This window comes from Vanessa cardui, chromosome 28, assembly GCF_905220365.1.
Source record: "Vanessa cardui chromosome 28, ilVanCard2.1, whole genome shotgun sequence".
Lineage (NCBI taxonomy): Eukaryota > Metazoa > Arthropoda > Insecta > Lepidoptera > Nymphalidae > Vanessa > Vanessa cardui.
Window position 1 is genome coordinate 5,083,903 of NC_061150.1, and position 24,437 is coordinate 5,108,339.

The 24,437-nt window shown below is 33.5% G+C and overlaps 3 protein-coding genes across 7 annotated transcripts in view; 1 reads left to right on the forward strand and 2 right to left on the reverse strand.

The window, feature by feature from the left end:
- Positions 1-3,656: 3,656 nt before the first annotated feature.
- Positions 3,657-6,305, reverse strand: LOC124541528 (proteasome subunit alpha type-2). Its single transcript, XM_047119444.1, has 6 exons — positions 6,185-6,305; positions 5,926-6,002; positions 5,666-5,764; positions 5,028-5,184; positions 4,636-4,791; positions 3,657-3,863 (listed from the first exon to the last, which is right to left on the reverse strand). Exons 1-6 carry the CDS (start codon positions 6,223-6,225, stop codon positions 3,689-3,691), a joined length of 705 nt encoding a protein of 234 aa, XP_046975400.1. The 5' UTR covers positions 6,226-6,305; the 3' UTR covers positions 3,657-3,688.
- A 211-nt stretch (positions 6,306-6,516) lies between these two features.
- On the forward strand, positions 6,517-11,070 carry LOC124541726. Its single transcript, XM_047119663.1, has 4 exons — positions 6,517-6,928; positions 7,025-7,190; positions 8,496-8,658; positions 10,020-11,070. Exons 1-4 carry the CDS (start codon positions 6,622-6,624, stop codon positions 10,392-10,394), a joined length of 1,011 nt encoding a protein of 336 aa, XP_046975619.1. The 5' UTR covers positions 6,517-6,621; the 3' UTR covers positions 10,395-11,070.
- A 1,439-nt stretch (positions 11,071-12,509) lies between these two features.
- Positions 12,510-24,437, reverse strand: part of LOC124541605 (serine/threonine-protein kinase 10) — a 66,542-nt gene continuing 54,614 nt past the window's right edge. Inside the window, exons 25-28 of one of the 5 annotated variants that reach the window (XM_047119524.1) lie at positions 24,295-24,336; positions 23,340-23,435; positions 22,685-22,828; positions 12,510-14,892 (exon numbers count right to left, since the gene is read on the reverse strand). In XM_047119524.1, the coding sequence (XP_046975480.1) occupies positions 14,743-14,892; positions 22,685-22,828; positions 23,340-23,435; positions 24,295-24,336 (432 nt within the window). In that variant the 3' untranslated portion in view covers positions 12,510-14,742. Of the gene's footprint in view, positions 14,893-19,669; positions 20,640-22,684; positions 22,829-23,339; positions 23,436-24,294; positions 24,337-24,437 lie in introns of those variants that run through there. The other 4 variants (XM_047119520.1, XM_047119521.1, XM_047119525.1 and 1 more) reach the window with 4 other exon arrangements.

Below are 24,437 nucleotides of genomic sequence, written 5' to 3' on the forward strand. Positions count from 1 at the left end.
TGGCAATATTTAAATGTTAATTATGGTGTAAATAATTTATTAACTAGAAATTTCAATCAGGATCCCTTAGAAAATTTCTTTAGTAGTATTAGAAGTAATGGTGTTCGTAATATTAATCCTAATTGTAATCAGTTTATAAATGCGTATAAGACTTTATTAATCAATAATTTTAATTCTGTTCATTCTGTAAGAGCTAATTGTGAGAACGATTGTAATAAATCATATCAATCAATGGGAAATATGCTGAATAATAAATGTGATGATTCAGAGAATATTGATTTTGCATGTGAAATTGATGCTTTATTAACCATAATGAACAATAATAAAGGTAATGATTGTTTGATTTATAATGAATCAAAAAAATATGTTACTGGATATGTAATAAAAAAAATGAAATCGAAAATATTCAAAAAATGCGATATTTGTGTACGAGATTTGTGTAGATCAGAAGCTGATTTGCAATCTTTTAATTATGAAGTTGATTACACAAAACAATCATTATTCCACCCTAGCGATAATATGAATAATTTGATGAATGATATTTATCACACTATTATAACATGCGTACGTGATTGTCCAGAAACATTATTATTAAATAAAAAAATCAAATACATCCTTAATTGTGCATGCGATTATAATTTAATTACTTGTGATCAACATAAGGAGGAGCTGATTGAATGTATTAATAATTTATCCATCAAGTTGATTATACATAGTTGGTGTACCGGGGTGAACAGAATTTTAAATGGAAAGATATCCCGATTCGATAAGAATGACCATGTAAAACGCCAGGCGTATGAATATTATAAAAAAAGTCGCAAATAAAAACCATTACATTAAAACCGTGTTTTAATTTTTAGTACATTCTCTAAAACATAATGATTATATTGAAGTATTATAAAAGTACTAGATTGATTGAAATTAATATTCTAATTGACAAAAGATCAATGTTTGATTAGAATTTTAATTTCAATCAATCTAGTACTTGTTTAAAAAGTAATTAAATTCTCAGCTGGACGCCACCTATCGGATTTTTTCGGTATTAAACTACATTTACGCTCTCTGGCGACCAGGGTCAAAATCTCTTGATTCACATTTCCATTCATAGAGTGGCGCATCTATCTCAGTATGTATATATCATCTATGGTTCAACCCGAGAAAGCAAGTGCAGTGGTCAGAACCCGTGCATCTTAACCGATGATTGCGGGTTCGAACCCAGGCAAGCACCGCTGATTCATGTGCTTAATTTGTCTTTATAATTCATCTCGTCTTCACGGGTGAAGGAAAACATCGTGAGGAAACCTGCATGTGACAAATTTCATTGAAATTCTGCCACATGTGTATTCCACCAACCCGCAAAGGGAGAGGAGGCCCAGCAGTGGGAATTTACAGGCTGTTGTTGTTGTTGTTGTTGTTGATCGCTTTCGCACGCTGCCGTGACGGAGGCAAGTGCACTTACGGGAGCCCTAAAAGGCCGATACAGTTGCTTATATCGTGTATATTACCGATACTGCATCCTTATAATAAATAATTATTGGATAACATCACATACAATACTCTGATCCCAATGTAATTAGCTAAAGCACTTGTGTTGTGGAAATAACGAAATAATCATAAGTAACGACGGTGCCACACACACCCAGACTCAAGACAGCGAAAAAAACTTTTTCTACGTCGACTCGGCAATTGAACCCGAGACTTCGAGAGAGTGGCGTGTCCATGAAATCCATGTAATCCACACTACTCGACCACGGAAATCAAATCTATAAAAAAAGGATATTCATAATTCATATTTATGCTTATTACACATTATTATCTATTATTTTGTATATATTACTTGTTATAGATTTTGAATATATTATTTCAAAATGACCAAAATAATAATAAAACAAAAAAAAAATCAAACAATAAGTCAGTGTGGGCCACGCCTTCCGAAGACCAGCTTAAAACGCTAAAATGTATAAAAACTCACGGGTAACTGTAAGCCCGTGAATGTTGTAAAAGAAACAAATTAAATAAAAACATTCATATTTTGATAATTAGTTTAAAAATTATAAACGATGGACAGCTCTCTCATAATTCTAGCACCATTAAGTATACGGAACTTGTTTAAACTATTTAACAGGAGAAATACAACCGTACATATCTTTACTAGTGTATTAGGGTAGTAGACACGCTCTTATCAACAATTCTACCGCGCAGTGTAACAAAACATATGTTGATGCGTAATGGCGTTGGGAATGACAAAAATGCTTATCTTTACAAAGCTCATTACTATCTAGTATCTAATGAAATCTCTCTAGGTTTTCAATTATAAAGATTCCTGTAATTTGTAACGTCGATTAGGGTTGCCAGGCGTCCGGATAAAGCCGGACTACTTTAGACTACTACTTTAGACTTTTTGATTGTATGTCCGGCCAAAATAAACCGTGTTTAAATAAACGTAGGATGTCCGGTCTTTATACCCAAATATACGAGTGTAATATTGTCAGAATAATTATTGTTATATAGATGTCAATCAAAAACTATTGAAACAATAATTCTGACAATATTACACTAGAAAGTATGTACGGAATGAGAACGTTTGGAATGAAAAAGTCATTTTACAGATTTTTGCAATTGTGACGATGTCGTTCTGGATGAGCGAATTGTCCGGCTGACGGCTGTTAGTTTTGACTAGCTGGCAACTCCAACGACAGTTCTATTTGGAATTAAATTCGATTGATATTAAGTTACTGAATTTATTTTCCTTAAGATTCAGATGATGCCTAAACTTCATTCCCACCCTAAGAGGAAAAAAGACAAACTACATTTGACAACTACAGAAAAATTAACGCGATATCATTGCTTGATTAATCGATGATATTCAATATGGATTTTCGAAAAAATGCCTTTTTAAACGTGTCCGAAACTGGTATGGGTATTTTTTAAATGACAATCACGGTCCTCACTAAAAAATTTGTGCAGTAAAACGTACAGTTTACTGCACAAAACTTTTTATAAAACAGCACTTTTTATAAAACAGAAAAAAACGTAAACGTTTTTTTCTGTTTTATAAAAACAGAAAAAAACGTAAACGTTTTTTTCTGTTTTATAAAAACGATTAAACACCAGATATTTGTCAATGTTTAAATAATAATTATCAGTCCAAATTTAAAAATGCAACTCACTAAATTGTTACAATTCAACAAAGAATTAATTTTAGGAAGAGATAAAGAGTTACTGGCCAGTTAAAGAGCAGCTGTATAAAAAAATATATTTAAATAACTCTTCATAATTTTGGCCAAAATGTAGAATAATTACTTGCAGCTTACAAAGAACTACGGGTGTTATATATATATATATATATATATATTTTTTATGGTATAGGTTGGCGGACGAGCATATGGGCCACCTGATGGTAAGTGGTCACCATCGCCCATAGACATTGACGCTGTAAGAATTATTAACTATTCCTTACATCGTCAATGTGCCACCAACCTTGGGAACTAAGATGTTATGTCCCTTGTGCCTTCAAACCGGAACACAACAATACTGCGTACTGTTATTTGGCGGTAGAATAACTGATGATTGGGTGGTACCTACCCAGACGGGCTTGCACAAAGCCCTACCACCAAGAAGTAAGAATATAACAAGTTCAAAATAAAACACAAATCACAAATAGAAATGCAATATTTATTCATCAACATTATGGTATATTCGCCAAGTAGTCCTTAACGTGCGCGGGCTCCAGTCTGCGGAACCCATTCGAGTCGCAGATACCTACTTCTATATTATCGGCCGTCATTTGACCTTCAAAGCCTTCTTTCAGCGTTAAGATAGCGGTGTGTACCGCATCATCTAATTCCAACTCCTCAGTATATCTGAAAAAAAAAACAAAACATATATATAAAAACATTTTGTGAAGACTGAAAGCTGTATAAAAGAGTTTTGTGTACTTCTGTATCCAAATTAGAAGTTATAATTTTTTATTTAAATATTTTATTCAGTCTTATTTTAGTAGTAAATATATGAAGCACATTCCTAATACCTGCTTATACCTGTTGACTTCCACGCAGGATATATTAATTTAAATAATTGTATTTAACTAACATGACTTTGTATTTTTAAATGTTAAAAAAGAGTAACTACTGAGTTTCTTGCCGGTTCTTCTCGGTAGAATCTACTTTCCGAACCGGTGGTAGCTTCACTTGGTTGTAAAATGACGATTCAAAAGTGCTTGTAAAAGCCTACTTGAATAAAGTTTTATTATTGATTATGATTCACGGTCTTCGGTATGTCTTGATTGGATGTCTTTTCATATTCACTATATTTTACTCTCAACCTGTAGGGTATATTTCAAGGACCACAATGCCCTTATTAGTGCAAACATAAGTGCTATATTCACTTGACCCAACCCAACATGACTGAGGTAAATATGATACTGGACCAGCTTTCTGTGGCATACGCTTGGTAAGCTCTTAACATCGGCCATATTCGGTTTCAAAGGTAGAAGATTTTTTGAAAAAATATCACAATCACTTATATTGTTTCAATCCAGCAATTAAGCCCAGGACTATGAGATATGTGGCCTAAAGTACTACACTAACGTGCCGCTACACAAGCAAAAATTCAACAAGTAACAATATATATTACCTTTTTTCTAAAAATGTTTTCCCATTATTGAAATTCTTTCCCATGGCTGTGGCCTTCCAAGCAAAGTAAGCTCCAGATGGATCACATTGGAACAGGTACGGGCGGTCGCTGTCCCAGCCGCAGATTAGTAGTGACACTCCAAAAGGTCGGACACCTCTGAAAATTGAGAACAAATATATAGAAATCTATTTATTGTTGTTTACATGAATTACTAACACTTAATGATGTTCGAAAAATTAATAAATTCATAAATTTAAATAATAACTCCTTTTAAATAATTACTATTACATGTATTATGGCTTAATTATTTTTTATTGAATTTTTAACTATATAGAAAAAATATATACAAATAATACAATTATTTTGAGAACTAAAATCGAATATTACGTTACCCCGATTGTGTGTACTCCTGCATAACAGTAGCGACACGCTGCACCAGCTGTGCGGTGGGAATCGGCTCACGGTACATGAGGAAGTACTGCTGAGCCATCTTACGTGCCTGCGTCACCAGCAGCCTATAATCAGGGCCCATACCAGAGTACACCATCCCTGAAAAATATCATGAAAATTTGTATTTGTCGGAAACATTACTATTATAATAAACAGGTGTTATTTTCTGATGTAAGTAGGAGAACAGGCAACTGGGCTCTATGTTTAGTGGACACTACTACTTATAGACATTAGTGCTGTAAGAAAATTTTATCATTCCTTAAATTTCAAATGCACTACCAAACTTGGAAACTAAGATGTTTTTGTGCCTCTAGTTGCACTGGCTCGCCCACCTTTCACAATGGAACATGATCTAAATTTAAAATGGATGGGACAGTGAAGCATAGCTATTTATAATTTTTTTTCTGCTTACCCCAAATGGCCTTGCACAAAGGCATTAAGTAAAACCTTCTTCAAAATGTACTGCATTATCTCGTATAATTGTTATGGATAATGGTGTAGAGGCATTTCAGTTAGGCATAATATTCTATTCTTTATTTATTAATATAGATAGACGAGTCATTGTATAATTAGGACTCACCTATGTGTCCCGTAATCATTTCAACCTTGTTGACACTGTGTTCATCATACAAAATACTCTTGTGTTTATTTTCAGTTGCAATCACGACTCCATTGGATGCTGAAATATGAATAACATTTATTTTACTTTAATTTCGTATATAGACTACCTATTTTGTGTGAATATATAAGTATTGCATTTTTACCTATTGTGATAGATGTTACTAAAACAATGAGAAGGCAAACTTACCTAACCTTTTGTATGGAATATAAAAATATTACCTTTAATACCGACGGAGGTACCGCCGGCTGCCACAGCTGCTAGAGCATATTCAATTTGCACCAATTTACCAGAAGGGCTACAAAAAATAGGACATAATTACAGTAAATTTAACAAATCACACTTAAAAAGTTTGTTTAGTCAAACACCGGTATATACGGTTTTTACGTAACTTTATGATATAAAACAATAAATAAGGTTAAATCACAAACAAATATCATTAAATAACAAGTAATTTCAATGTAAAACAATTAAATTTACCTAAAAGTTGTTAGAGAAAAACTATAACGTTCGGACGCCATGATTACAAGGCAAATTGTCAAACTCGATGAGAAAGTCAAAATTGCTCTATCATGTTGTCAGCTTTGCAAAACAAAATCCGTTCAGAAATATGATTGATTTATAACTCAAAAAGTATAAAACACTAATAATTGGTATAACTAATGAAATTCATAATTTTTACATATTTTAGTGATTGTAATTTAAATTATTTTCTTAAAATGTTTTCATTTATTTAAGAAGCAATAAAACCAACACCGAAACTGAAATTGTATTTCAAATATCATTGGTTAAACGGTAGACCAATAGCGTGCGAGAGTCTTCGCTCAATATTTTGACTATAGGACTAATGAAACCATTTGTGCTATTTATAATTTTACATACTTTAAACAGATTTCTATTTGCTAATAAATAAAGTAATGATGTCAAATCTTCGGGGCGTTTCGCCCCTATCAGAAGCAATGTCCGACACGACTTTAGAAAGGAGTCGTGGAGAAAAGGCGTTGTTAACTAAAACGCCCTCTCAAAGCCAAGTTTTTTTACATAAAACAACAAGTAATATGCTTAAAAATTACTCTGATAAAAATGGAAACGACGTTACGAAGACTGTTCACAAAGGCCGCAAAACCTTTGCGTTTTGGACTCTAGTGTGCCTGTTGTTCATATTGGCTATTGGGAATCTGGTACTCACGTTCACCATTCTTGCTGTTTTAAGACTTGGGCAAGGTAAATTCATATTAATTTTTTTTTTTTTTTTTAATATATTTACTATAATACAGGAAAGATACTAAGAAGTATTTATTAAATATTTTATTTTTTTAGGCCTTGAAAGTATGGAGTTTCTCCCAGAGCACAATGCTATAAAATTCTTCGGATTAACAGATTTAGATCATATTTATAAGAGGGACGGTTTGATAGAAAGCTTCAGAGACACACCCATGAGCATTACGAGTGAAAATGGTTCTGTACTCTTCAATTTGCAGACCAGGTAATCAAATTAAAGTATTTATTTTTATTATAACTCAGTAATTAATTGTATCAGCATCGGTAGCTAGTAATAAATTTCTTATTGATTATCCAGGGAACCAGGTCATATATTTATATAACATTTATATTTTTTTATTTATGAAAAAAGTAACTTGTCTTGAACCTACATTCGGAACTGGTGATAGCTTTACATAAAAATTAACTTGTAAAATGATAATTTAAGTGTTTGTAAGTATCTTACTAAGGTGTTTATCAGATAGGAGAAATAAGTAGTTAATTTTTTTTATTAATTATAGACCTACAATTAGGTATAAAACTCAAACTATTTGAATTGATTTTGATACAGTAAAAATGAGGCTTTTACAATTATATTTCCAGAAATACTACTTGTTTAATACAGATTTTGTAATCATGATTGCTTATAGTAGTCAAAAGTAAAGCAACAGCCTGATGTACTAACATACAGAATGTTGGTGAATATATTAATTATACATATTATATACCCAGTAACATACTATTGGAAATATATTAAGGTCTGAAATATATTTGTCAGATTATTTTAATTATGAGGTTGAACATTTCTAGCCTTAGTAAATGTTTGCTTACAAGCCATTGCCCTAATTTTCTATTTAATATTATATTATTGGTCAATAATGGCAATTGCATCTAATAGGAAGTGGTCACCGCTATCCATAGATATTGGCCATATGAAATTTTAAACATTTATTGTTTATCCATTGCGCTACTTGTGCTGCAAACGAGCATAAGAATTATTAACTATTACCTACATCATCAATGTGCCACCAACCTTGGGAACTAAGGTGTTATGTCCCTTGTTCCTGTAGTTACACTGGCTCACTCACCCTTCAAACCGGAACACAACAATACTGAGTACCATTGTTTTGCGGTAGAATAACTGATGAGTGGGTGGTACCTACCCAGACGCGCTTGCACAAAGCCCTACCACCAAGTATGTATGTATGTATCCACATATATCGTTTAACTGGATAATTCACCCTTCAAATTGGAATAATACTAGTATTGCTGTTTGCCAGATATTAGTACTTGTATAAATGCCTACCATCAATTGGTCTACCATTATGCACTGTTTATCATTAGTCAATTGAGTGAGCTGGTGTCTAATTTCAACGAAATTTTGCCACATGTGAATTCACCAACCCGCAATGCAGCAGCGTGGTAGCATATGCTCCAAAACCTCTTAAAGGGAGGAGGCTTTAGACCAGCATTGGAAATTGACAGGCTTTTGTTGTTGTTGTGTAACTGTAATTACTCCAACCCCTTTCAGATTATCACGTACGGATACAAAACTGGCCGTGAACACGTCTGGAGTCTTCATCAAAGGGGTAAACTCCCTCGAACTGACCGACCCTGACTCTGGAGAGCGCGTGTTCAGCACTGCGAACCCGGAGATCACGGTCACAGAGAGCATTAATAACTTGAATGCAAAGGTATAATGCTGTTATATTATATTATCAGATATATATTAAACTTGTGATCGAGGCAGTGTCGTAAATAGCCATTTCTGCGCTCTGTGCGAGCTTCTATAACTGCGCCCTATTTAAGCAGACCCTTTGCCTGTTTTACTGTCTCATTCACTAAAACTTAAACGCAGGTTCACTACTGCAAATGTGTTGCCCATTAACGATAAACACTAAACACAAACACGCTCGTGCGCTGCCAAAATAATGAGCGCGATGTATGTTTTTAATGATACAAGCATGTAAGTACGTTTGTATTGGAATCGAGTACTAGGGGCTCAGCGGAATCTTAAAAAGAGCAAAACGAAAAAACAATAGCCCTGCCCAGTCTGTCTATTCTTGCACCCCCGAGATACCACGCCCTGTGCCTGGCCACCGGTGGCACCGCCCTATTTACGCCACTGGTTGTTTATTTAGTTTTTTGTATATGTATTATTTAATTAGCGACGCGCCCCGACTTCGCACACCCGAGGCAAAGCTGATACTAAATATTCTACAGAACCTGTTTATTTACGACATATAATAATGCATACATTAGGAACGTACAATGTTAGGCGAGTTTAATACTGTGTAATGATTAGGTAGTGTACTAACACAAGATGGCTATAATTGAGTGGACTGTTTTCTGGATGACCTTATTACATTAATTATATATACTAATTATCAGCACATAGTCGAGACTATTCAGTGTGTTAGTAATATAGTTTTAAAAATGGTCCTCTTAACCGGATTTGTGACTAATTCGTATATTTTATGTAATATTCTATTAATCTAACACAGCTTTGCATTTTAATGTTAAATTACTGAATTTCTTCACGGTTCTTCTCGATTGTCTACTTTCTAAACCGGTGGTAGATTTACTTACTATAGTTTTGTAAAAAGGCGATTCAAAAGCCTACTTGAATAAAGTATATTTGAATTTTTCGAACTATGAAATACAATGATATTCTAATAAACAAGATATGTTATACCCATACTAAACAACAGAAAAAAGTGTGCCGCGCCGGGGACCGTTTATTTTACATTTCAAATAAAAAGGATAGCTTGATAAAAACAAAAAGTAAAAGGTATAACTAGATGTTTTAATTACGCAAAACGTATTACTACATAATTATGTTGTATTATAACGTATTACTGGCATAATTATGATGAAAACGACTCAAGGCAAACGTCCCAATTAGGACGTTTTCTAGTCTTCACTTTTTGCGCGTTAATGACATATCTGTTTACTAGAACATCATTGATGAAATATGAATATAAATGAGTTCACACACTAATACAAAGCCCTACGACCAAATAATCCATCATTAATGTCAGTCTGTGCTTTTCAGCAAGTGTCAACGAAACGCATCTCATCACCGGTCGACGAGGATCTCACCTTCCGTTCCGAAACGTCAGCGTACCTCCGAGGAGCGGAAGGCACTCACATGGAATCGAAGGAGCTGTTCTGGAGTGCTGACCAGGATATATACTTGAAATCCATCAATGGTTCTGTTGTTCTAAGCGGTAAGGAAGGCGTCTTCATCGATGTCAGATACTTACCCATAGCTATACCTCTGAACAAGGATAAGTTCCATGGCACGGGGCAGTTTAAGGTGTGCGTCTGTATGCCCCAGGGGAAATTGTTCAGGATAGCAGTCCCCAATGGACAGAAGATCACTTGTTCCCATGTTAATATGACCGGGGAACTGAACCCCTGTATGTAGTGATGTTCATTATATATGTGTAATAGCTGTAGATAGTAGTCATATAAATGTATATTTTATGTGTATAATATATATGTGTAGAAAAATGAGTAATCATATTCAAACAGAGATTATAAAACTTCTTGGGATAGAATTAATGGTATATACAAAAGTGCTTTTATGTAAATTGTGCCTCAATACCCCCTTTTCCACTAGAAAAGTTATTGTGCATTTCCTCCACATGAAATGTGCCGGCCGAGTCAATGTAGAAAAAGTTCATTAGTTTTCTATGTTGTCTCTGGTCTGGGTGTTTGTGGTACCGTCACTATTTCGGATTTTCCATAACATACGCGCTTTAGCTACTTACATTGGGATCAGAGTAATGTATGTGATGTTGTCCAATGTTTAAAAAAACAAAAGAATTGGTAAAACCAACGGTACCCTCTCCGCCTCTACTGGCGCCACCACTTTTGTATGCTACCGTCAATTCTCAATACTCGTTGATATACGTTAAGAACAAAAGTAGTCGGAATCGACTAGTCCAATTACATTATTTAGATGTACAATTGTCTTCAATATATTACAAAATAGTATATAACGCAATCAAGGATAAACCTTGTACCTAGTCATTGTTATTTTAAGTTTAATTGAGTTGATTTATAATAAAATAACTATCTATAACATTGATAGAATTGTTTTGTGTGGTTTTATTCATGTGACCTAAATCCTTGATCCTATTGTAGTTTTATTGGAAGCAAAGCAGCGTTACTTATCTTTGAGGACGTAGTCAGGAGTATAATTGGGGTGTGGTTGTGATATTGTATTGTAGAGCATTATAATGGGCTATTTGACAATGCGAAAAATAGCGTATTATTGTAATCAGTATATATTATGAGTTTAAAAATGGTTATTTACTAACGAAAGTTGGAAATAATACTTAATTTATTAAAAAATCCATGTATAAAGTGTATTTTTAAACGTTCGTCACGTGACACAAAACTTTCCTTACTGGCCGGGCTTATGATAAAGTCACTTGCTTGTTAACCTTGATTTCCTAAAATACAGGCAATTGACGTCACCAACCCCATTTCTGCGCCATATTGTCCAAGTAGCGTTTTCGCGCCCTATTTAAATAGAGTTTTTAATGATATTCTTCAGCAAATATGTACTGGAAATAAAAAAAAATATTTTTACTGGGTTTCCTTAACTTCTATTAAATAAAATAAATACAATTTAAGTTAAAAATGGGGAATCTTGTGGGTTATGTTGAATTCTAGATGATTTTACTTAAATAAACAAATGTCAAACGCAATTATTTAATAATAAAAATATTTGGAAAGGCTGAGTGATATGCAACCCAGTCTAAGCTAAGCTGTTCTATTTAACAGGGCAAAGTTTTACACATATTTCCTTTTAGAATGTATTTATGAGTTACATCGATACATATAGCAAGGAGAAGACTCTTTGATTAAAAAAAATATTTTATAGCACAAATAGTCTTACAAATATATAATATAGATAATTATTTAGAGATTAAACAAAAAAAAACACGTACTAATAAATTTTTGAGAATCATCAAATTAATATGTTTTATGCCAGCTCACAATCGAGAATTTTCGTATAGGAAATTGTTGGTCGTCTCATCCTAATGAACATCATCATCAGCCCGTTTTTGTCCAAGGCTGGACATAGGTCTCTCCAAGTGTACGCCACTGTGGTCTTTCTCCGGCTACTCGCATACAAATCTAATCCTTATGAAACTACTCGCGAAACATTATCTTCTTAGTAATTTAGTAGAACAATGGACCATGCAATATATGTATTGTTAGAGCGTTTTTGTAAAATCAATTCAGGTTGAAATATTTTACCGAAGAATTTTTAGAAAGTGGAAACACATGACTTCAGAAGCTAACTTTAGCTGTCCTTTTCGGCATCGTATAAAGTAAAATCAAAAGTTATAATTCACTATTAAGATTTATATACTCAAATATAAATGTAATGAGTAATTCATAAAGAAATAATTTAAAAAGGGTTTAAATACCAGGTGTCCCCACTATTATTAAGATAGTATACATAAGACACAATGTTATGTCTTCATGTTATTCATTATAAAAGGTGTCGAAATAAAACTCTTCGTTACAAAGTAAGATCTTTATATCTTGTAATGTAACAATAATTTACTTTTACTCTATAGATAAAAAAAAAATTATAATAAAATAATAAGATTAACATTAAAAATGGCTACGGTTCTATCTGGTATTTTAATAACATCTTGCAAATACTGTGGTAATCTCAGATAACATGGAAATGCACAATGTACAGATTTTCACTATCTAAATACTTAAAAAAAAACAATTTGGACTGTTTTTTCGATAGATAAACACAACGCCATAGAGAAAACATACTTTTTATTGTACGACGTTATTTCTGTCTATCGTATGGACAATTTCGGCGGATACCTTACGCGGGTGATGTGGACGTTTCGGTTTTTTTATATAATTGAGTTTAGTTTTAAATATAGAACGATTTATTTTTGTGCAACAAAATACTTAAATATATAACATTTTTCGTTGTACATTATTTTATTTAGATATATTTTTTATGGCATTACATCACACACGTAAGGCGTTTAGGCTTAATATATCTATAGACATATTTAAAATAAATCCATTTATTAAGTAGTGACCAGTACTAAACAGGGAAGGATAGTCCGAGCGAGTAATTACTATTTTTGTACATAAGACCTTTTAAGCGTATTCAGGATTATGGACAATAAATATTTTGACTGGAATTCAAGTAAAAGGATAAAATAAGAAAGCCCGCCATGATGACCTTAAAGATATTTTTATCTAGTCAAGAATTAATTTCATTTTAAAATATAATTTTCACAGATAATGAAAAAAAAATCCAATTAAAACTGTCTTCGAATGAAATTGACAATTGTCTTTGGTTTACTATACTGTATCCTGTTCAATCGAAGACTGGCGGGAAAATAAAAATAAGACCAAAAAGGTTTTATATTATCATTTATAAAATTATATTTAAAGTGGTTAGTTGTTAAAGTAAATAATAAAACCTACTTTGTCGATCGTGATAAACTCATACCCACACTAGAAGTCTTTTATAAATTAAGTAGGCACGTTTAAACAATTAAAATTACACAAATACTGTACATGAAAAAATATTTCTTCTTCTATATCTACACGCCAGTCGCCGCTTCTCGCGGCTGACTTTTTATCATTTTTTTGTCCTTAACAACTGTACAAAATATACAATTCTTTCGTGTTTTTTTTTTATGATGACTAAAATATCGATGAAGTAAAAGTGTAAGCCATTTCATTATCTAAAATAAAGTCTTTGTTATTTATCCCTTAAAGCAAAATATTAATAATAATTGGAATATCCAAAAAACAGCTCGAAGATCACGCGCCATCTGTTAACTCCTCTAATCCTTTGAACCTACTGCTTTCTAACCTAAAATATAATCATTTAGGCAGTTTCTGACTATCATAATACCACCAGTACGGAAATGGCCTACCTAATATTTTGGACGAATTTAATGTCTAAAACTATGGATATGTCATTTGGTATTGCATTAGATATGCAAGTAAGTTAATTATTTATAACTTCTTTTTTCTTTAAATAATACTAATAGTTTAAATTTTTTTAGTGCGTTGCCGATGGTGTTAATTTTCCAAGCCAATTAACGTTGACTTTTTCAGAATTCAAAATATATTTTCGAGACCATTTAAGTATTGATGGTCTAACTTACACACAAAACTTAGGCCAAAACTACACTAAATTTGAGCACCATATTGGTGATACAAGCAAGCAGTCTCCTTAAAGCACTCAATAGAAGCGCAGCGTTCATTTGCAATTCAATTCCTCAATTCCTTATGTATAATTTTAATCATAAGACTTTCAAAAGCATATTTTGGACGCCGAATAAATTTTCGCGTCCTCGCATTTTATAACTTCTAAATCGCCAAATATTGGTTTAAATTTTAATATAATTTTAAGTCTTGACGCTCTTAATGATTTGGCACTTATTATAATTAAATTTTCCCAAAAATTGCGTTTAAAATAAGCTCAAATCGCTTTTATTTTTCTCGAGATATAGAATTTCCTACGCGATTCAGATTCGAATTTTTTTTTTATTTTCCATTTACACGTGTACAAAACAATTATAACGGAAATCCAACTGAAAAAAATATTCATTACTATGATATACATACGTAGTAAAATTTGCTATTTAAAGTACAATTATAGGCAATTCCCGCGTAGTAAATTCTAAACGTCATTGCATTTTGGCGCCCATTTTGACAAGTGACATCTGACCCAACTTTTTTTTTTTATTTACAATTTCAAATTAATCGTAATGGCTGGATGCTAGGCTTGTTCTAGACGAGTGAAGGGTTGAGCTGTGCTGGGGCATGCTGGATGTGGGGGGCGGGAGGCGAGCGTTGGCCGCCAATCTTTCTTGTTCCTCCAACTGACCCGTGAATTCATCTTCTAAGGCCTGTTCAATTGACAACAACATATCGATTTAAAATCACGACATTTTAATTAAAAGTTTTAAACTAAATATTTGACTCAGACAAAATCATTCCATGCCAAAAAATAATTAAATAGAATGCAAACATACCATGCAGTCCACCGCTGGAAGTACATCCAGTTCCGATGTTAGGATACCTTGAAACCTTATTAGTTACCATGCTATAGACAAAGCATTATTATACTATCTCCTTCATTTTAAACGACAAACATTGCCAGTTACAAATTGAAAACAGTTGTCATTTTTTTTCTACAAAATATGAAGACACTTTTTAAAGGATTAATTGAGAAAATATAAGCGGGAAATATGTACAAAATGTAATTAAAAGTTATTAGTTAATCTCGGAGGTCATTTTCTAAGACCAGCTACAACATGCGAGGTATATATTGATGTATTTTCCCCTTATCTATCTATCTAGAGTAATAAAATATAGAGTATTTCTTCTGTTTAGAAATTAATTTTATTTAAGAGTATAACATAGCAGAACTCATTAGTTTGGTATCTCCAAAAGCCCAATTATAATTGAGGGTGATATATTTGTTATCTATGTACATTATGTTGCATATTTTAAATTTAATAAACAGTTTAGATAATATAGGTTATATAGATGCTGCATTACCAATTACATTTTTATATACAACTTATATAATAAAATATTTGACAATTTATTAAAATATAGAAAGGTGAAACCCACCACCGAGAAATAAAGCAAACGTTCCGTAACATAACATCTTTATTATTATATACATTATTGTATTATTTAATAATAATCAAGCTATTTATTAAACACTTCTCGTAAGTCATAGACGATATGAAATGTCAAATAATATACCAAATCCAGACATAAATTGCGATCGAAAGACTTAATAAACGCACAGAGAAATCGGAAAAAAAATCATTGAAATTTGAAAATGAACGAATATTAGTCGATTAATCGAAAATTGTATTTTGAATCGTTAAAGTTGTGTAGCAATATAAGATTTAACTTTGACGTTTGTATATCAGTAATAATAATACAATAAGTACGTCTTTATGCATTTATTTACTTATTTCGAGGTCAATAGTGAACCGATTTAGAAATAAATCCTTTTTACGCGTAATATTTTTTACACAAAGGACCTTTTTGTCTTTAAATATTGTTGGCTATTTATATTACATATAAATACTTTTTACTAATCATTTTGATTATTTGAGACGTTATTGTGACACGATAAGATTGAACGGAAAGATAAAAAAGACCGGAAAAAACATTTTTTGATAAAAAAAAACGCAATCAATATAATTATTATGACACGATCGATCATAAATCAAAATAGCTTATGTCTCGACTCCCGATAACTACCACAGCCTCTTTTATATACCTAAATATTTCCAAATATTTGCAATATTTTCTCCTACAGCGCGACGAAATATAGGAAGCGATCTTGTAACCGTTCTCATTCCTCAAAGTATTACGGTATAGTACGACACAACTTAGATGTAACATCGGCGAAATTTGTAAAACCGATCACATCCGAATTGACGCTATCCCAAATTATCAACATTTATTTCTTATGCGAATATGACCTTTGCACAAACGTAATAACTTGTAACATGATATGACCTAATATATTCGTCAATTTGACGCGTCGGTTTACATGCACTTGCTTTCTCGGGTCGAACTGACGCGAGAATCTCTAGCGCCAACTAGCGTCGAATGGCGCAATAGGGAGCTATTACTATTGGTTGTATAAAACTTGACGATGATACATCTGAGTTGTGTCGTACTATACATGCATTTTATATGAGAGGGGTGGGGGGCGTTCGTCTTTGTATTACACTTCACTAACCACCACCTACCTCTCTCCTCATATCTATCATTCCTATTAATTAAACCATTTGAGTCAACTTATCTGTCACCGAAACCTTTCTCAAAACCTCATTACATAATGATTCTCATAGGCCACGATATGTATCTACATTATTTAAGACGTCGATTTAAATATACTATAGAACTATGATCGTAGTTACATAGTTCTTTATGTATAAGAATACATATTGCTGAATATGAGGCCAGCAAATATATATCTAGTATTGAAATCAACAGGCGAAATGTTTAATTGAATTTGCCAGAAACTCCTACACTTAAAAATATATTTTAACTATCTACTTACCGATTTAAAAACAAAAAAAACTCGGAAGTTTTCTCCTAAACCAAAATTATATATCTTTCAAACTTCAAAAGCAATTTATTATCTATAATAATACACTTAACGCTAAAAAAAAAACAATAAAAATTAAAACTTAATGGCATGTAAAAGATACTTTATGGAAATTATAAAATTAGTTTAAACATATTTTTACACAAGCATTATTATATATACAAAGCATAAAAAAATAACATGCATAATGAAATACAGATTAAAAATACGTTAAAATGTGTTACAAGTACTTATAAGATATAAATTAAACGTAATTAAATAAATGATTAATGAAAAAAGAAATTGTTAGATGAAAATGCATTATTTTAATTAAAAAATATTAAAGTAATTAAATTAACACTCGACAATATAATAAAACTAATAAAAATTCAATTACATATAGACACAATTGATATTAAAACGCTAACAATCATTAATTATGGAATGCTTTTCGATAATAATTATTCCATATATTTTCTAATTATACATAGACTTTCAAATTACTAACAACAATTCAATAGAAACGTTTTATATGCTAACATATACAAGTTAACATGTTTTAGGCACATTGAATTCTATATCTAATATTTAAAACGAGCTAGCACTGGGCATAGCCAGGAAACAGACACAATCCCTCTAGAAAGCCTTACCAAGCAATATATATACCATATATAACCATATCATATATATTTATATATGATGTCTGTATCAATGTGTGCCATTGTCCAAATAAAGGAGATTTTAATAGTCGAATAACCAAACAAGTATTTACAGCATATAAAAAATGCTATTACAGTGTTATAGATGACTTTATCCAGAAAATGATCCTGGCTATGCCAATGACTAGGTAAATACGTCCGACTATTTATCACTTATATAAAAGTAAGCCCGTGACTTCGTTTGTATTTGATGCTATCTTATTTAACCCTCAAGAATTAGTATTAGAATGACCCAGATATAATAAACTAATGGCATTCAGCGGCGGATTTACCAATAGGCTAAGTAGGCTGGAGCCTAGGGCGACAGATTTAGAGGGGCGGCAAATTAAGCCCAAATTTGTTATTATCTTACAGAAATTATAATTATATGTATACACATTACGTCTGTAATCCGTTTAGTCGTCACTACATAGCGGGTTGGAAAAATAATCCAGTAACTGACGGAAATATCACCTAGTTTATGATCACACTAATAACGGGAAAAAACCGATGTAATGAGGACGGTAGAACACAAATCATAAAAATGTTGCAAAAAAGTAGGGGCGGCAAAAATCGAATAGCCTACTAGCCTACACGCGGCAGATTTGTAAATCCGCCACTGCATATCTTGATTTCAAGTTAGACATTGTTTTCAGTAGAATGAGATGTTAGAAAAAACAGGACGTCCGTCGCTAGGCAGGTCACCTGGCACTTTCCTCACCACACCTCACCTCACCGTATTTGATATTTAACAATATTATATATTGAGAAAGTTTTCCTAACTCACTTGGGTATAATTTGGAAGTATTAAAGGGTTTTATGAGCAAACGTTTCTAAGTCTAATTTGATAAGCCTTTTTAGTGTTGTATTACAAACACGAAATAAATCTACAAAATAGGCCTACAAGTGATGTATAAATAGGAAGATTGTTTGACACATCGATGATAATGAATGGCAAGAAGGCAATTATTATCAATTAACAATTATAAACATCTATAAAAAAACTGGTCATTATTGGAAGCATGAGATTAAGCCATTGGTAAGGTATTTCAATGTAAATAACTTTTCACACGCCGCCCTCTCGGTGAGTATATTACAAACTTGACATTTTCTTTGATACAGTCAATGATGTAGTAAACAGATATGTTATTAACGCGCAAAAAGTGAAGACTAGAAAACGTCCTAATTGGGACGTTTGCCTTTAGTTGTTTTACGTAGTAATACGTTATAATACATCATAATTACGTAGTAATACGTTTTGCGTAATTAAAACATCTAGTTATCCCTTTTACTTAATGTTTTTATCAATCTATCTTTTTTACTTGTAACGAAATGTAAAAAGAAACTAAAATAAACGGTCCCCGGCGCGGCACACTTTTTTCTGTAGTTTAGTATGGATATAACATATCTGTTTATTAGAATATCATTGGATACAGTAGAATCCATTCATAAAAATTACGACGATGACGAATTAATCGAACGACCTTGAATTGATTGATGACGTCATTGCCCTAGATATGAATAATCTAAATTAAAAAAATCGATCATATCTAGGAATTCGATTATCAAATAAACATGATCCATATCACTATACACCATGCTGTGCGTCGTCCGGATATGACGTCATACAGGCCGCCTGTCAATCAAGATTCTACTGTATTTAAAATAGCTAGGAATCCCTAAACATAGAAAAGCTTTTAGAAATATACATTTCAACTTGTCACACAAGTATCCAATTAGATTACACCAATTATTGAGACAAAATTCCACTCGCTTCGCCTTGTATCCATTTAGTTCGAACAGTATATCAATTCGTTTAAAAATCTTCTTCACTATAGCATAGCATAGCATAGCAGTGCCTAATTTTTACCACTAATGATATCGCACGTACTTTTGCATTTTCTCCTCTTTTTTGAACTATTCGCCAAAAAGCCAGTAAATAGTAAAGCGTTGCTTAAGCGACGGAATCTGGAGGGTCTTTCGCTTTCTCAGAGGCCACCGCCTTCAAATTCAACGTCGATAGCTGACTGACGGGTACGTTGGACGAATTCGAGTAACTATTGGAGCCCCTGACAGCGCCCCACCGACTGAAGTAGGCTTCCTCGCTGTTCTGCGAACTGTTACTCGTCACGCTGTTGTACGTGTTGTATTTATCGTCTATGGACGGCATGTCTATCATCACCGCCTCCAAGGCGATGTCCTGTTTGAGGCTCTGCTGGGAGATGCTGCGTTTCATCTGAGTCATTTCGTTGACTTGCTTGAACAAGTTATCGCTGAGGCTCTGCCTGTTCGCCTTCTTGTTACTCCGCGCGGTAACCGGTACACGCTCCACCGGTTTCGACCTCTCGAACGTCCTCTTGGGTTCCTCGTCGATCTTCTGCACCCGTCTCTCGACCGGGACCTCGTCGTACGCCATGATCGGATCCCGTTTGATATCCGGACCGCTGAACACGGAGAAACCGGATATCTTCTCCGACACCAGCTTCAGATTCGACGTGGAGCCGTATCGCTGGGCTTTCGTCAGTTTACCCCTCTTCGTTGTGTTAGTGGCGCTGGACGCGGCCGATTTCGTCAGTCTGAAGTTGTTACTGGGACTGATGCTCCTTCGTCTGTCCATGTTTGGCGTGTTCGCGGTCGATATCGCGAGGTTGAGACTGGTCCTAGATCGGGACAGCGATCCTATGAATGAGTTACGCTGATGGTACGCCGTTAGCACGTGTTGTAGTACATTCTTCGGCCAGGGCACGTCGATATATACGCTCCTATCGGGTATCGTGAGGCCGAACTTCTTTTCGTGATCGTCCAAATGTTTCTCGAAGCTCTGAATCAGTGTCTGTTGAAAATTTTTCAATTTAGTGCAGCGTTTAACGTCGGACGATACAAACATGTACTCTTCGGCCGTGACCTATACCTGAAGCCTATACGATTCATATTTTACGTCAGAAACATATCGGAACTGTCTTATATATCTTCACATATACGAAAAAATAGACTAGCCGTCTGTACTGACTGAAAAATAAACAATATAGAGAAAACTAAGAATTTTTCTAAAGTCAGACTCTTTAAATCAGCAAATCTAATCATATATATAAAGATTAGTACATTTCCGATATATTCAGAGGTTTTAACATAAAATATATGACGCTGCGTAGAGTTCCACCACCGTTTAGTTTAAAGCTAAACCAACATGCGTATCATGCCCATTTACAAATGTCATGCATCAATCTCTTCGAAACATAACTATTTTAATGTATTGCACTGACATATAATCATAGTTTAAGTATGTTTTAAAATATATAGGTATATATTTGCACATTAAATAAAGACTTCTTTTTAGTAACAGTCTTGTACCAGCTTTTGATATAAGTCTGTCTGAATCTAATAACAGAGATGAGATGGTCCAGTGGTTAAAACGCGTGCACCTTAACCGATGATTGCGGGTTCAAATCCAGGCAAGTACCACTTTGTGCTTAACTTGTTTTTATAATTCATCTCGTACTCGGCGGTGAAGGAAAACATCGCGAGGAAACCTGCATGTGACTATTTTTATAGAAATTCTTCCACATGTGTATTCCATCAACCCGCATTAACGGCTTGGTGGAATATGTTCCGAACCTTCTATATTCTAAGGCTGAAGGCAAAAATATTAATAAAATCCTTCATTCAGCAACTCTGAATAGTTTCACCCGTATTTCTGCTATTAACAAAAATTATATTTTTATTAAATTGATAGATTTATTTATTTATTGAAGTTCCTTTTCTATTCACGTTTTATAAAAATACTTTAATGAACCTACAATATAATCATTATAAAGTCAGCCGAAATATATTAAAATAGTTACATTTCAAAACATACACATAATATAGAAAATGTGTCATGCCTTCCACAGATAACATACGATTGATAAAAAAAAAACAAATTCAATAATCTGAAATCATGTGTGTAATATGTATTATTTATTTACCTTTTCTGTAAATATGTGTATTTGATTTCAGTCTTTTTATTTATTGATATAAGATTCATTATGTATGAGTATCATTTGAGCACTTACGACCTTATTTCTGTAATATATACTCTGTATCCTTGTGTATTGTTTTAAACTATCGTAACTAGTAAATACAAGAGACATAATATCTTAGTTCAAAAGGTAAGTAATGGTGAATATTTCACACAGCGCCCCATGTCTACGAGTGATGGTGACCAAGAGGAGGCACATTTCTCTGTCCGACTACTTACCTCATCAATAGAACATTCTCTAGAGGCCGTTCTAAACGTTATTCATTTCTAACAATCACATCAATAATTTAAATTTCGAGAGGAGACTTTTTGACTAATAATTAACTCCAGTCCACAACATTTAAAGGTATATTCATTTTTATATTGATTATGATAACGCTTTTATCTCTAATAACAGATTACTGACTTGGTATAACATTTTGTATCATCAAATCAATTCTTACTAGTTACTCTTGATGAATTTTAAGTCAATTTTTATAGTAGCCTGTATCATCAAATCAATTCTTACTAGTTACTCTTGATGAATTTTAAGTCAATTTTTATAGTAGCCTGTATCATCAAATCAATTCTTACTAGTTACTCTTGATGAATTTTAAGTCAATTTTTATAGTAGCCTGTATCATCAAATCAATTCTTACTAGTTACTCTTGATGAATTTTAAGTCAATTTTTATAGTAGCCTGTATCATCAAATCAATTCTTACTAGTTACTCTTGATGAATTTTAAGTCAATTTTTAAAGTAGCCGTTAAATCATTGAAATCTTTAGGCTCGCATATGTACAAGCTATGTGTGTGTGTGCGTGTGTGTGCGTGTGTGTGTGTGTGTGCGTTTGTGTGCGTGTGCGTGCGTGCGTGCTCACCGCCTTCCTGTCGGCGAGGGTGGCGCGCCACTCCTTCAGCTCCTGCGCGTATCTCTCTTCGATGGCTTTGACCTTGCCGCTCTCGTGGTTCATCAGCGCCTTGCGCTTTTCATTCTGGTATTGTTCCAGCTCGCGGAGTAGAGCCTGTACGAGTATTGATGTTTAGTGACGTTAAACTTAACACACTTTAAAAACAAATACAAACCAGAAATTAAAAGACCGCATCATGTATCAAATAAACATTATATATAGCAAATCTAGATAAAAAATAAATAAAAATTATGACGTTTAGTTTGACAGTTCTGACTGTGTCACATAACAACAATAAATAAGCAACGTCAGATAAATCCCTTCCCAACAAAATGACATCCTTAGTCGACTGAGATATAGACAAGTAGTCGCCTAGGCTTCGTTTGTCTTTTAGGGTGTTGGCTGTCACGTGTCAGGCAAAGTAGCCGATATGCTTTCTAAGCGTTCAAGCTTGCTTCATACCAAATTTCATCAAATTCGGTTTAGCGGTTTGGTCCTCATCAGACAGACAGACAGAGTTACTTTCACATTTATTATATCAATATAGATAAAGTAAATCTTTAAAAACTGGACTTACTGAGGGTCAATAGTATGTAATAATGACGCTCAAAGCTAGTTGACTCACCTCGCCGGCCGCTTTGAGCTCCTCTCGCGCCTTTGCGTGCTTGGTTGCCAGCCGTTGTTGCTCAGCTCGATATCGACGTTTTTCGTTCTCTTGGAACTACGGACAAATCAATTATAATTAACATAATATAATGATTGCTCAATTTTAAAAGCGAGTTACTATACTCTACTATTAAAATTTAGATTGTTATGAAGTTCAGAGATCACGAAACATTCGCAAATATTGTTTTTGCAACACACATTTCTGATAAAATGATTGCATAGCGTTATTGTTGATGAATCATAAATTTAATGAAACGAAAACTTATTTTAATAAAGCTATAGATTAGACGAGCCACAGATCGAATGTGGTCATCATCGCCCATAGACATTGTCGCCGTAACAAATATTAATCATTTCTTATAAGGCGATATTGCGCCACCAAACTTAGGAACTAAGATGTAATATCTCTTGTGCCTGAGGTTGCACTAACTCTTCCTTCACACCGAAACTCGACAACATTAAATATCACTATTTGACGATACATATGGACCAATTACTAAAAACTTCATAGACATTGTCGCCGTAACAAACATTAACCATTTCTTATAAGATCACATCGCGCCATTAAACTTAGGAAAAAAGATGTAATATCTCTTGTGCTTCAGTTTGCACTGACTAACTCCTCCTTCACACCGAAACTCGACAACATTAAGTATCACTATTTGACGATACATATGGACCAATTACTAAAAACTTCATAGACATTGTCGCCGTAACAAATATTAACCATTTCTTATACGACCACATTGCGCCACCAAACTTAGGAAATCAGATGTGATATCTCTTGTGCCTGAGGTTGCACCAACTCCTCCTTCACACCGAAACTCGACAACATTAAGTATCACTATTTGACGATATATATAGACCGTTTACTATAAACTTTTGTACAAGGACCCTAGCGTTTCACTACGGACCTTCTTGAGGCGGTCGCGGTCGTCCTCGTGCGCGGAGGGCGCTTAAATATCATAAATTTGACGATACATGTAGACCGATTACTATAAACTTTTCTACAAGGACCCCGTAGCGTTTCAACTTTTCTACAATGACCCTAGCGTCT